General features: G+C 36.9%; 1 protein-coding gene across 20 annotated transcripts in view; it reads right to left on the reverse strand.

The window, feature by feature from the left end:
• Nucleotides 1-2,867: 2,867 nt before the first annotated feature.
• The window catches only part of sky (GTPase-activating protein skywalker), a 314,139-nt gene continuing 304,164 nt past the window's right edge, over nucleotides 2,868-12,842 (reverse strand). For 10 of the 20 annotated variants that reach the window (XM_067107486.1, XM_067107481.1, XM_067107480.1 and 7 more), the window contains 12 exons: nucleotides 10,969-11,237; nucleotides 10,725-10,838; nucleotides 10,336-10,554; nucleotides 10,055-10,205; nucleotides 9,696-9,884; nucleotides 9,414-9,538; nucleotides 9,184-9,291; nucleotides 8,892-9,062; nucleotides 8,500-8,745; nucleotides 6,764-6,868; nucleotides 5,977-6,269; nucleotides 2,868-5,145 (listed from right to left, as the gene is read on the reverse strand). In XM_067107486.1, coding sequence (XP_066963587.1) covers nucleotides 5,001-5,145; nucleotides 5,977-6,269; nucleotides 6,764-6,868; nucleotides 8,500-8,745; nucleotides 8,892-9,062; nucleotides 9,184-9,291; nucleotides 9,414-9,538; nucleotides 9,696-9,884; nucleotides 10,055-10,205; nucleotides 10,336-10,527 — 1,725 coding nt within the window. In that variant the 5' untranslated portion in view covers nucleotides 10,528-10,554; nucleotides 10,725-10,838; nucleotides 10,969-11,237 and the 3' untranslated portion in view covers nucleotides 2,868-5,000. Of the gene's footprint in view, nucleotides 5,146-5,976; nucleotides 6,270-6,763; nucleotides 6,869-7,317; nucleotides 7,405-8,193; nucleotides 8,218-8,499; nucleotides 8,746-8,891; nucleotides 9,063-9,183; nucleotides 9,292-9,413; nucleotides 9,539-9,695; nucleotides 9,885-10,054; nucleotides 10,206-10,335; nucleotides 10,555-10,724; nucleotides 10,839-10,968; nucleotides 12,029-12,725; nucleotides 12,795-12,842 lie in introns of those variants that run through there. The other 10 variants (XM_067107474.1, XM_067107473.1, XM_067107470.1 and 7 more) reach the window with 4 other exon arrangements.

Genomic DNA, 12,842 nt, shown 5'->3' on the forward strand with positions numbered 1-12,842 from the left:
GACGGCCGTTCATATCGTGAATTTTTCGTAAGTTGGTTTTTAGTATGTAGTGCATAATTTTTGTTGATGTTTACATTCCCGAGTTAACTAGGTGGTCATAGATTATACATAGGTAAAAAGAAGAAAATAAGGACTCATGCAACATTTAAGTTAGTATTTTTTCCATGCTTTGATAGTTATGAACTTAAGAATTTCGCTGGAGCAGCATCTGACATTGTAAGTAAACAATACACTCTGCCATCTATTGACAGAACTGCATACAGCACGTTTTCTATGGTGAGTGAATATGGAAAATGGGAATTATGAGTAAGAATGAGTATTCTCGTGATTGTAAGAAGAATAGAGGGTAGTTAATCATGAGACTATTTGGGATAATCAGGGAAGGGGTTAAAGGAACAGGTTATTCTTCCTTGTGTTTTATGCAAAAATTCTTACTAGAAAAATAGGCGAGCAGAACAAAATCTCAACTTGTGACCTTGTCTGTTCGTATCTGTGAATGCTGGTAAGTGGGTGGGTGACTTTATCTCCACTGACACAGAGGCAGGTGAGGCAGCTTGGCTAAGCATCTTGAGGAAAAGGACTTTACTGTAAGTCAGAGTCCACTTAGTCCAGTAAGTGAAGTAGGGGCTTGGCAAAGCCTCTGGGACAACTACGAAGGTGACCTCAGTGGATGACACTGAGTGCCAAGGAGTTCGAGGGTTAGGCAGAATTCAATAAAGACCACAAAGGACCCTCTGCTGAAACACAATTGCCCGGCACAACACCTACTGTGAAGATTGTGACAAGTGTCTATAGCAAGCTTCAGAAATAAAATGACTGTCTGAAGACAAAAGGTGGCTGCATGCAATCATCTTCATTGCCTTAAGCTTCAAGATAGAGGGTGAATCAACCAAGTTGGTCCTGGTACCTGTTCAAGGTTAGCACAGTGCATAAGCTGAGTTGACCCCATGCCACATGATCTAACATGGTCCCTGGCTAAGCATGTCAGATGTGTGGGGAAGTGCAGAAGGGCCACCGAAAGAGCTCAAGCACAGGAATAGTCAAGAGTTCAGCCTCCTCTTCCTAGAAGACCATGCAGGAAATTGGAAGTGGTCAAAGTTGTGTACAGTGGACCCAGCATGAGTGAACTATGCACTGGTGATGAGTCATGATCACCTGCCTTAATAGACACTGAGAAGACTTCTTAGCCCTCTTACAGAAGACTGCCTTCCATGCCTTCTTCCTATGCTTCAGCTAATCTGGAGATGAGGAAGAGGAGGAAAGTGAAGGTCTGTGGCCCTTCGACACCTTGTGAGCATAGATCTCTCCGTCCTCTTCAGGACCTACCAAGGATGGATGGAGTTGAGGTAGGCATCCCAAAAAGGACAGCAGCAGATGGTACCTGAACAGTAGAACAGCAGTACTGAGGCAGTATCACTGCGCATGATCTTGGTTGGAGAGAACTGCATCAGTAGTTCCACTCAGGTCTACTGAGACCGTTGCAGGCAAGGAATTTGTGGTAGAGGCCAAATTTTCCAAAAAGACAAACAAGAATGGTCTCCACGGAACTGCCGTTGCACCAATCAGAGTTCAAGCTAGAGAAAGTCGAAGTGGATTACAGTCTGATCCAAATGTACCCCTTTGGACTGAGCAAGATGACTGGGCAAACACTGTCCCAATAATGGAAGCCGAGATCAAGGCTGGTGAAGAAAATGGGTGAATTAAGGTGTTTTACCCCCAAAAGACATAAACAGTGCCTTCCTCTGCCTAGATTTTTTCTTTGGGCAGGCAACCAAGAGAGACACTTGATGCCATTTAGAGACGGCATGCACTTCTGACTGCAGAAATAACAGTAAGAACGAGGGGTCAGTGCTTATAGAGGCCATGAACCTTGACTACATATTCATGCCTTGGGCATCCGTTCTGATCGTTCTTACAAACAGGGATCATCGGGCATCATTCTTGCAAGTCATAACCATGACCAGAAACTAACCAACCAGTCATTACCCATTCAAACCAAGAAATACATGTTGAAACTTCTACAAACAAGAAAGGTGAAGAGAAACGCAATGCGTACTCAGCAAAGTGGCTAAAGAAAAAGTTAGTGATTGGGTTGAATAAGTGGTTGGTTTCCCCACCACTCTAGCACCTGTCTTGAGTTAACTACCTTTTAATAAGCTTCAACAACTGGACCAGCTTTTGCCCAAGGTGATGTATATAAAAGACAAAGATTAGTATTCTCATAGGAAAAAAGTGTTTATATTTTACATATATATTTATATTTCACACTGTAACTAGTTATTTATATTTCACACGGTAACTAGTTATTCTTTAAAAAAGTTTGTGTCATTTCAACAGTTAATCCCCACCACCAGAGGAATCTTTGCAATATCCTCTGTGCTTTGATTTGTAGCTGTAGAATTTATTCAGTTAAAAACAAGATTCCTTTGACAGGCATCTTGATAAGAGGTCAGTTTTTGTTTACAGTACTTTTCTAAAATCTTTCAACAGTATTTTTACTCTTTTACAGGATATTTAAAGGAGGCAAGGCTAAATTTAACCTCATCCTCAGAAGCCTGTTCATGTCCAGATTATTATGATGATGTTTAATAATAAGGCTTAATTCTGAAGGGTGGCATAGTTTCCACTTGTGAGCACTGGCTCACAGAATGCTTTTATGATTGGTTTAGTGCTAAAAATTGTCTAGCTGGTAACTATGAAACAGTAGACGGAATAGTTTTTTCATATGGTTGCCAAGTTGACGTTGAACAGTGTGTACTGTTCATCCATTGAATGAGAGGAAGCATTATTGTCAAACTTAAACCCTCCTGTATAACACTAGGTAAATTGCAAGCATTATCTGCAAAGAGGACAAAAATTAAAAGTTCTTTACATCAAAAAGTTTATTTCTACAACACAATAAAATAGTAAAACAATAACAATTTTACCACTTACAAATAGACAAAATATATACAGTAACAAATGATACTGGCCTTAAATAATATATACAAAAGTGTTTCTCTTCTCTACCTTCAAAAAATGTTTTCCAAAGGAACTAAGCATTTGATATTCTGTGACTTCAAACAAAATAATTCATGTTACTTGGTTATTGGTACATACCAGTAAATATGTATGCAATAAATTAAAGAATCCTCTCTGTAATTTCTGTTCAATGTGGTAAAACCAACTACATGACTGGATTGTCACATACTTCAAAAGGTGCAAGTGAGATATTTGTATCTTAAAAAAGTATTATGGCAGAAAACCTTTGTCAACTTTACAATCACAATCTCAAATGACACATGTACAAAGAAGAAAAATGAATATGAGCTTAGCATGCACAATTCAAAGAATCCAACCAAAATCAAGACAGTCAAGAGCTACAGCAAAACGGATTAATTTTACAACACTTTATATTGTAAATTGGTGTTTTAAGACACTGAAATACATCACACTGGAGGATCCTGTTTATGAGATTCTACACCTAATTTAGACTAGCTCCTTCCTAAACTCAATTAGGATCAATTCTGACAAGACGTTTTACTGACTGGTTTATCTTTAATTCTCCTAAATGAGCAATCACTTCAGATGAGAAATGGAATACCATAAAAAAACTAAATTACCTTTTATTAGTTAGTAAAAGCCTGCAATTGTTTTTTGTTAAAGTGCAGAGGAAATAAATTCATTAAGAACCACCCAGTAATGCATCCAATCAGAACATTTTCTGGTTCTGAACACACTAACTTGAATAAACGTGGCATTTTTCAATTGTACAGCTACTTCTATACATGTCAGTTATCGAAAGAAGCTGTAAAATATCTGTAGCCAATACAAGAAAGATTAAAATCATTCACCATAAATTTCATGCTCACCATCGCCTACACACCTTCAATGAATGATTTTGCTACACAACTACTGCATCTTATGACATGCTGCCATTTAGTTTTTTATAAACTTTTTAATTCCCATATTTCACAATCAAACTTTTTTTTAGCACAACCTCACCTACATTTGACATGCTAGTCAATTACGGTATCAAATATACACACACACATGGTCCACTGGTTAACTACGTAACGTAAGACGACAACGAATAGCACTACTAACTGCAAAAAGGAAAGCCTATCCTCTGTAATTTCACTCTCCAGAAAACTGGTACCTAGCAACCAAATCTAAAAAGGGTATTACTCTTGCATCGGGAGGAGGACATACAAAATCGCATTAAAAGTTAACTCGGGCCTTGACCTTCAATATACACCAGTGGACTTGTGGATTTGGACCCACATTTAACCTAATGTCTATAAGGCAACACCTATGTGCAGCTACTACAAAGTACTTGCATATTCAACTCTAATTCATAACACGGAGCTTTACTTTACATATACCTGTATTATCAAGTAAGCTGCTTTGATTTAGAGTAACTCCAAAACTACATTCCTCTAATTATTGCAAAGATTCTCAAATTTAATAGACACACAAATAATATTCACTTGGACAATCACACACGTAACCTAAAAAAAAATTGCTCACCATTGATAACTAGAGAATATGTATTTATCATACTCATTGGATGTGAGGCAACAATAATAATAAATATCACTGACTAGGTCTGCAGTCTCATTAAGACTTACAAAGTAGATTTACGATGTAATGTCTGTGCTATAAGACATTCACTATACCCTATCTCATGTTAAGTATATTATAATATGAGTATCTTAAGTAAAAAAATGCTTTGGAAATAACTTACTTGGTAACTTTACTTGATATGGTTAGGTGAGTATTATAAGCACAGTTTCTCGGTTGTTCTGTGCCATGCTTCACTAATACTGTATATTACAAAACTATAATAAAATATCTAAAATCTACAGCATAAATATAATCATACTTGGATCTCAATTACTCTGAAAGTTAAAACATTTTTTCTTCTAAAAATATGTCAAGTTCTCAGCACTTAAATCACAAATGTTAAGATAAAACAGGAAATATTATTTTGGGTAGTTATAAAAAAATAAAAAGAATTATTACATCTCTCTTGTTAAACTGTAAACTTCAATAACTTTCACCTCAAAGTCTCCGTCGGGTGTAAGCGGAGGGTTATTAAAAGTTTCACAATTTTCTGTTTTCCCAAAGCGAAGTTCCTGATCTAACATGATGCCATTCCCATTCCTGAAAAGAAAAGAAACAGTGTAAGGTAACAGTAAATAAAAGTTTGCTAATTTTTCATTAACTTTCATGTAAAACTAAGTACTTATGAAAATACTATCGTCAACTTGATTATTTTGACTCGTAGTATTGCATATCCTTCACCAGGCAAAAGAACATTTTAACATAAGTGCCTCGCACACCTTTTCATGTATGTACTGATACTAAGAATCACTTGTGACTTTTCACTACAACTAAGTCAAGTGTCTAGAAGTTTTTCCTTGTCCCTAGAGCAAAGTGCCTACTTAGTTAAGTGTAGCTTTGAATGCACAAACTATTGAGCTTCAAACATTTAATGAAGATTCTCAGCTTAGTTTTATAATTGGTTAATTTCATAGCTATTAATGAAGATCGCTGAGGATTTCAACCAAGACCAGTAAATGGATTTACTTTTAAATCCATTAAAATTTCAGTCATATTTAAAATTAGATATCTTGTTGGCAAAATATTGTATTCTTATGAACATAAGAATTTAAATATACAGATTCTAAGAGATGCCCAGCCTGGTACAATGGATTGAAAATTAAAATAACGACACACACACAAGCTGGCCCCAACTATGGCAAATGTGTCCATTAGACTACATCCATATTTAATTAGGCTCATAAGTAACTGGATAACCAGATGATTGACAGAATTCTCAGGAAGACCTGTTACTTTAGTCATTAGTATCCAAACTCTTGACCAGACCTTTCATACTACACTTAAACCAAGCTATTACTAAAGTTGCCACACATAAAATCTATCATATTAGGTTAATAAAGTATAACAGCACAAAAGGAAAATGCCACTTACCCTCCCCCAATAGTAATCATATTGCTGTCTCCATGCATGAAAAGTTCAGCTGAATGTTTTACATTTGAAATTCCAGCCTCCTCCTGTTGTTGGGTTATTCCAACCCACTGATACTTTGCAATACTTGGGCGTAGACTGAATAGAAACGATTCTCCAGTCCCAAAGTATGTCTGTCGATTCCCATACTCGTCAGTTATGTTCCGCTGAGCCCAAGCAGTTGAGCAGTAGGCACCGAAGACATGATCGTTGGTAGTGCGGATACACATGAGAGTTGGTTCGTGCTTCTCTACACGCTGGAAGAAAAAAGAGAAATTATTTGTACAATACTTATTAAAAAATTAGGAAGGCTACTAACAAATTCTAAATTGGTAGTTTGGCAGTTAAGAGTTAGCCAACAAGTAGGCTGAAAAATAATTTTTTCCTCTATGAAAACAAAACTTCCACAGTTTGTACAGTAGTTTATTACCTGTCAATACAGATACTTTACCAATTGCTTGCTTGGTTTAGGCAAAGACAAACCTGAATACAAGGGGATGACCCCTCTTCCATGTGAACTTAAGTGCTTTCTAGTAAAGGGATTTCTGAGAATTTTAATGCAAACTAATTTTCAGTACGTCAAGAATCATAAATTTAGGATGATCACATTAACATTATAACTTTAAAAGATAAAATAAGCAATAAATTTCCAATTCGAAATAATAAGAGCATATGAAAAAATTCACAGGAGTAAAAACAGAGAAAAACAGTAAAAGTTTCTTTTAAAGTAAAAAACTGAGTAATATTTTACCTGGAAGAACGTTGTTAGGGAGCATCCATGTTCTTCTGTTGTGTAAATCAGAGTAGGCTGATGCAGTGTCATTCTTGTAGGTAACCATGACCACAATGTCAGCAACTGGTGAAGGATAAGTGAAATTAATACCTCAAGACATTTTTATTTGGACTAAAAAAAATGGATATTGTAAAACCTGACATTCTCCAAAAATGAAGATACAAATATGTCTACAGCAACTTTCATCAGAGGATGATAAAAACTGTTTCTTACACAAAGAATAACTCCAATGAAAGGAAAACATAATACTGTACTGCTGATTTCTACTGCTGTAGAGTAGTTTTGAATTACAAATTGCAAGTTTGCAAAGTTGAGCTATAGACTCCTTAAATGACATTCATAAAAAACACTAATCTTTCCACCACCTTAGAAGAACATCTACAATTATAATTTCATAAAATTTGTGCTAACTCTTTCAGTCTACCACATTTTAATATTTCCAATTTATCATACAGCAAAATAACACGGGACAAACTCCTTTGCTTTAAAACACACAGTATCTCAAGACAAACCTCATCTTTGCTGACAATCATTGATTTGATGTTTTGGATGGGGTATTGGCCCATTGAACGGGCACGAGGGGCAGGTGAGCGAGATCCCTTGTGAAAGCATGAGCAGGAGAGACATACGACCATTAAAATAAGAACATACAATACCCCAGAAGGAACCAGTGAAAAGAAAGGCTTAGAAGCACCCATGATCCATCTTCATTCCCATTATTCAATTGCCATAACCGAATTTTTTCATTATCACATAACACCAAAAATAGTTTATTAGTAATAAAGTACAGAAGTGTCATAGACATACAACTACTGAGGAAACTCCAGTGCATGCATCTAGTTGGATTTTCTTTTATTCCTTGTTAGTACATTAAAGTTGCTTTCTTTCATTAAATGATACCTATAATAAAGAAACTGCAGCAGAAGTGTAAATATGCATTTTGGTTAACGACAAAACATATATTAAAACAAGCAACACCTAAAAAATCTTTAAAGAGCAATAAACAAGAGCGGCTGAACTGACTTGCTATACATGTAGTTTTCAGTACTAAGAGTAATAGAGTGTGTTTCAACATTTGTCCTGTGTAAGATCGAGAATATTCATCATTCAAAGACTGGATCTAAGACAGATATTACTGAACTGCATGAATACCTGTAACTGGTTTCTATGGCATATTTTAATGAGTAAAAAGAAAAAAGTGGCCAAAAAGTACTTGTCACAAAATTAAGTCAGATTTTGTCAAGAGAGCACAAGTCAACTATGTGCATCAGACAAAACAAATTACAGTACCACACCAAAATTACGCATCTAAAAGGATCAGGGTCTATCACTAAAGGTTCTGCTACATTTGCATTACATTGTCATTATTATAAAACAATCATACATACAGTTGGAGAATTTCCTGTTGCCGACTGTATAAAAAGAACATTACTGTACTTTCTATTCAAAACAAAGGACTTTCATTGTTTCTATGCACAGGGAAAGTAAAACACTGCAAGACAAGATGCTGCAGGTTGCTCGTAAGGACAGGAAAACAAAATGTATAGCACATAAAAGCAGTACCAAATGCCTTCCATAGCCCAGAGTAAGTGCATTAATATAATAGCAGCACTGTACTATAAGTATATTAAAGCTCTCAGTCACTAATCTAAGTGAAGCATATCTATGTTATTGGAATTTGAAGTGAAACATACCTCTTTGATTGTGAGAGTATGTGACATCATTTTGATGTCAGCCTGGGCCTCGGAAGTTGGCAAACCCTCCAACGATATTGCTCGTGTTAATCCCGGAGCCTCCGAAATATTGCACGAGCTACCTGAAGTGACCATGCAGCGTTGACTCTTGAGATACATTTCCGTTTGCAAAATCACTCTGTTGATTTCAGTCCTTCTGAATCCTCTTATGCCAAACGCTGTTTTTAAAAGTTTTTGGGGAGGGACCTGAAAGATGTAAGACAATAATTATTGCCTCAGCTAAGAAATAACGATTGAGAAAAAAGTCATCATTAAATTACATTATATAGTACTCTGTATTTTACAACAGTGTACAAGGCAGGGAGTCAAATAAAGGGAACAGCAAAACTTACCTGTATGCTCTGACAATACCGCATGATGGCATCTTTCAGACCTCTTGTTGGAAGAGAGGCAGCCATGGTAGAATCTCTGGTAACAGCCTTTACAAACATTTGAAAGATAGCCATTGCAACTCTGAGAAGAACTTTTGCCCCTTCTAAGAGGAAACAGTCAATAACACGTACCTATAGAGTAAAAAGATCGAGAACTGTTTAACACTCAATTTTCGTAAAAAGGTCATCAGAAATATTGAAATTTAAATGTTCAGTGACTCGCTACAGAAGATCCAAAAACAAGCAAACTTACAACATGTGTCAAAGGAAGAGCAGCCAAGATCCACCAGATCCATCCCTGGAAAGCTTCATCAATTTGTTCTTGAGTCACTCCAAATTTAGCAAGAGTTGAAAAACCACGCTGCGAAATAAAAAAAAAAATGTTCAGTTTTAAGCATACCTAACATGATAAATCACAAATAACCGGAAATATAATTTATCAATTATACAGAAGAAAGTTACTTGAAGCTTAATTTTACTTACAATGTGTTTCCTGCAGAGTGTTATGGCAGCTCGCCAAGTAGCTTCGTATGCAACTTTGGTCTGTGTGATGAATTTATTCTGTGATCCACCAACAAGTGCACACATGCAATTGTATGCATCTGCCTCTGTTTAAAATTTAAAGACAGGACATTCGTTAATAACTGGAAAAAATGCTGCCAATTTACTGAACACACAACCCAGATTTTTATAAATTCCTTTTCTATGAAGAAATATATCAAAAAAAAAGGTACCAAAAAATTAATAGATGATGGGGAAACTTACCATCCATATAATGAAGTAGAAGTGCACACAATGCATACAATGAGGGAGCATATGTAATTGCAGGATTGGAAAACGCCACAACCGACAAAACACGTTCGCAGGCAGAAACTCCTCTTGGAGATAGCGATTGGCTTATTAAGAAATTTGTATCAATGCATGTAGGAAGCTGCACCTGACATTCTGACAACTCTGTTGGCAGAAAACGAGGGAGTTAAAATCCAAACTTCCCAGATCAAAGCAATCTGATGAAATAACATTCATGGTAGTACAATATATTTAAAACCAAAATATTTTACATGTCCTTTCACATTTAGAGCCAGACTTTACACAAAACTGAAGTAACTAATATGATAATTTACCTGTAGTGCCATACATTTGCTTGACAGTGTCCCAGTAATAAAAATCCCCAAAATCTTTTTCTGTGGAATGGTAGAGGCATAGTTGTTTCCACAGCTCTTCACGTACAGGACTGCTTAAACCCCATTCACTCTCGCGAACCATACTTTTGGCCTGAAAATGAGTTTAAATTATTACTCTAAAAAAAAACCTGTAATACACAGAAACTGTAATAATTAGCATTAACCAAATAGCTTAGTAATTCCTGTATGACAAGTCATCAATCATATCGAACTAAACTTACCTCTTTCATTCTGGATGCTTGTAAATGGGTCTTGATATCTTCCCACTTTGGCTGGGATGATTCATCAGCTGTGTGTGCAAGGCTCTGAACTGGTATCCTGGACATGTCAACCTGAGCAGAGAAGGGAGGTGGGTTGGTTGGAGTCTTATCATCAGACAGGGCTTCATCTTGCTGATTTCCCCCAACAGTCATCTTGATGAGATTTCCTAAGAGCTTAACCTGCAAACACAAGGAAATCATTTGGTATACATTAACTAATGACAAGACCAAAAATCAAATCTCCATCTCTCAGTACTTTGGAAAATCTGCACTCAAAGTTTATAGAAATGGTGCCCCATCAATACTTGGCTCATAACTCATTTTCAAAATTTATTGATAATATTAAGTACCTGCTTCTTTACTTCTGCAATTCGTTTGGTTTTGGTAGAACCATCAACAGGCCACTGGATTAGAGAACTTGGATATGCCGAGATGGGAACAGCAACCGAATTGTCAGTAACAATCTGAAAATTTGGAATGCCACAATTAGGACAATTCTTAAATTTATATTCTCAAACAATACTGAAACAAAATATCCTCACATATACCAACAAATGTCCGTCAGTTTTAATATAAAGTACGTACTGGTCTTACCTTAAGCTGGTTTAAGTCAACCAAGTCTATGTCGTTATTATTGCCAGGATCATCGATGGGGTCTTCCCTCTGAACGTAACTATTATCTAGGCAGTAGGTTGGAGTGTCGCTGGAATCAAGGTAAAACTGCTGCTGTTGTGATGTGTCTTTGCTGGAAGGCTGCTGATGGTTACCGCCACTGCGGTTCTGATGCTTCTTTGTGGAATTTAGCCGTGATCGATGAGAGTGGATTGCCCCCTCATTATGCCGGTAGGCGATACCATGTGAGGCTGCAAAGGCCGCAGGATACACATTAGCTATGAGGTCGTAAGTCAACATTTTGCTAATGATATGAAAAATGACAGGAAGGATAAAAAATGAGGATGAAAAGGATTCAGAATCTCAGAAATGGTTACGCTACGATCATGAACTGCTGCTTTGGGACAAGTTTTGAGAATGAACTGCAACCAAGACACAAGTTGCTGAATTGTTTAAATGTGCAACTAAAGGTGCAGCTCTGGTGTGGGTAATACACCCCCTTAACAGGAATATGAGCATTAAACTGAAGTAGTACTCTAGCAGAGAAAGAGGGCAGTGCAGTGAGGTATGAAATCTGCTGACCAGAAACTTTGAGTACAACCATGAGTTACATGGGACATGAGGTTCATGGAGGGAAGAGGATACTTAGGAGGATGGAGGATGATGATGATGATGATTGAGGCAAAGCTGAAAAAAATAAAGGAGTGGGTCAGTGGAAGTATTGATTGTAGGTTGATGTGGTTGCCTAACCTAACCTGAAGCAATTGAGGATCAGACTTAGGCTATCCTAAAAAATAGGATGTTAATATAAAAATACTAGAGTAATGTGCAAGGATCGAAATATAAAGGTTGTAGAAGAGAAAGGATTTTCGTGCTTTCTTTTTCACTGAGGCCAGGAAACTTAGACTGATGAAGTCCAGACTCGGGTAACTCTTAAACGAAAATATCTTGGAACGGTAAGTGACTGATTTCTGTCCACAAATCTACAGTTTTTTTTATTTATCTATTAATTCACAGTTCATAAATACAGTATTTCTTTCATCTGAAAAAAAAACAGTAAACGTTGACAGATCTATAAACATAAGTCTACTGCTGTACAAAATGCAGTAACACCTTATAAATTCTAGACTGATTTTATTCTTTTATCTCTTGCGATAAGCTTTCGTTCATCAATATCACATCGTTTATCAATATTATCAACATCACCACAGATATTTCTGAACTAGCATAACTACGCACGCAAACCGTCCAAACGCATTCACTGAAATGGAAAATTTCACCAAATCGTCAATTTCACAGTGTTTTGTAATTTACACCAAACGAAACGAAACTACTAAGCGAATAATTAACACAAATCAGGATTTTCATTTTCCACAGCGGAGTCAGAAGATTCAACCGACGTTCATATCGGGAACATGCCAACTTAAAACTTATCCAGGCTCCAACACAAGCCAGAGAGAGGTTTGGGAAGTGAAAGTTACATCTCGCCCACACGACACCTGTAGAGATGAGGAACCGCATGGCCATTCCACACATTTTCGACCTTAGCAACATCGCCTGAGAACATCGCATGACCCACAGATCGGAATCGGAAAGGAAGCGGCCTCATCACTACGCGACAAAAAAGTGAACTACGTATTTCACTTCGAATATATTCAGATAATGCTACGTTCTCTTTCACTGGGAGATATGACTCGGTGACCCATCGACAGAGGCTTAAAGAGCTCGTTTTATCCTACGAGTGTTATAACGGTTACGGAGACGTGAATCGACAACAAAGGCTTCTGTCAGTCGTCACAGTCAAAACAACACTAACGGATGAGACTTGAAAGTTATCTTATCTAATCGAACGAATT

This window comes from Macrobrachium rosenbergii, chromosome 8, assembly GCF_040412425.1.
Source record: "Macrobrachium rosenbergii isolate ZJJX-2024 chromosome 8, ASM4041242v1, whole genome shotgun sequence".
NCBI classification, from domain to species: domain Eukaryota; kingdom Metazoa; phylum Arthropoda; class Malacostraca; order Decapoda; family Palaemonidae; genus Macrobrachium; species Macrobrachium rosenbergii.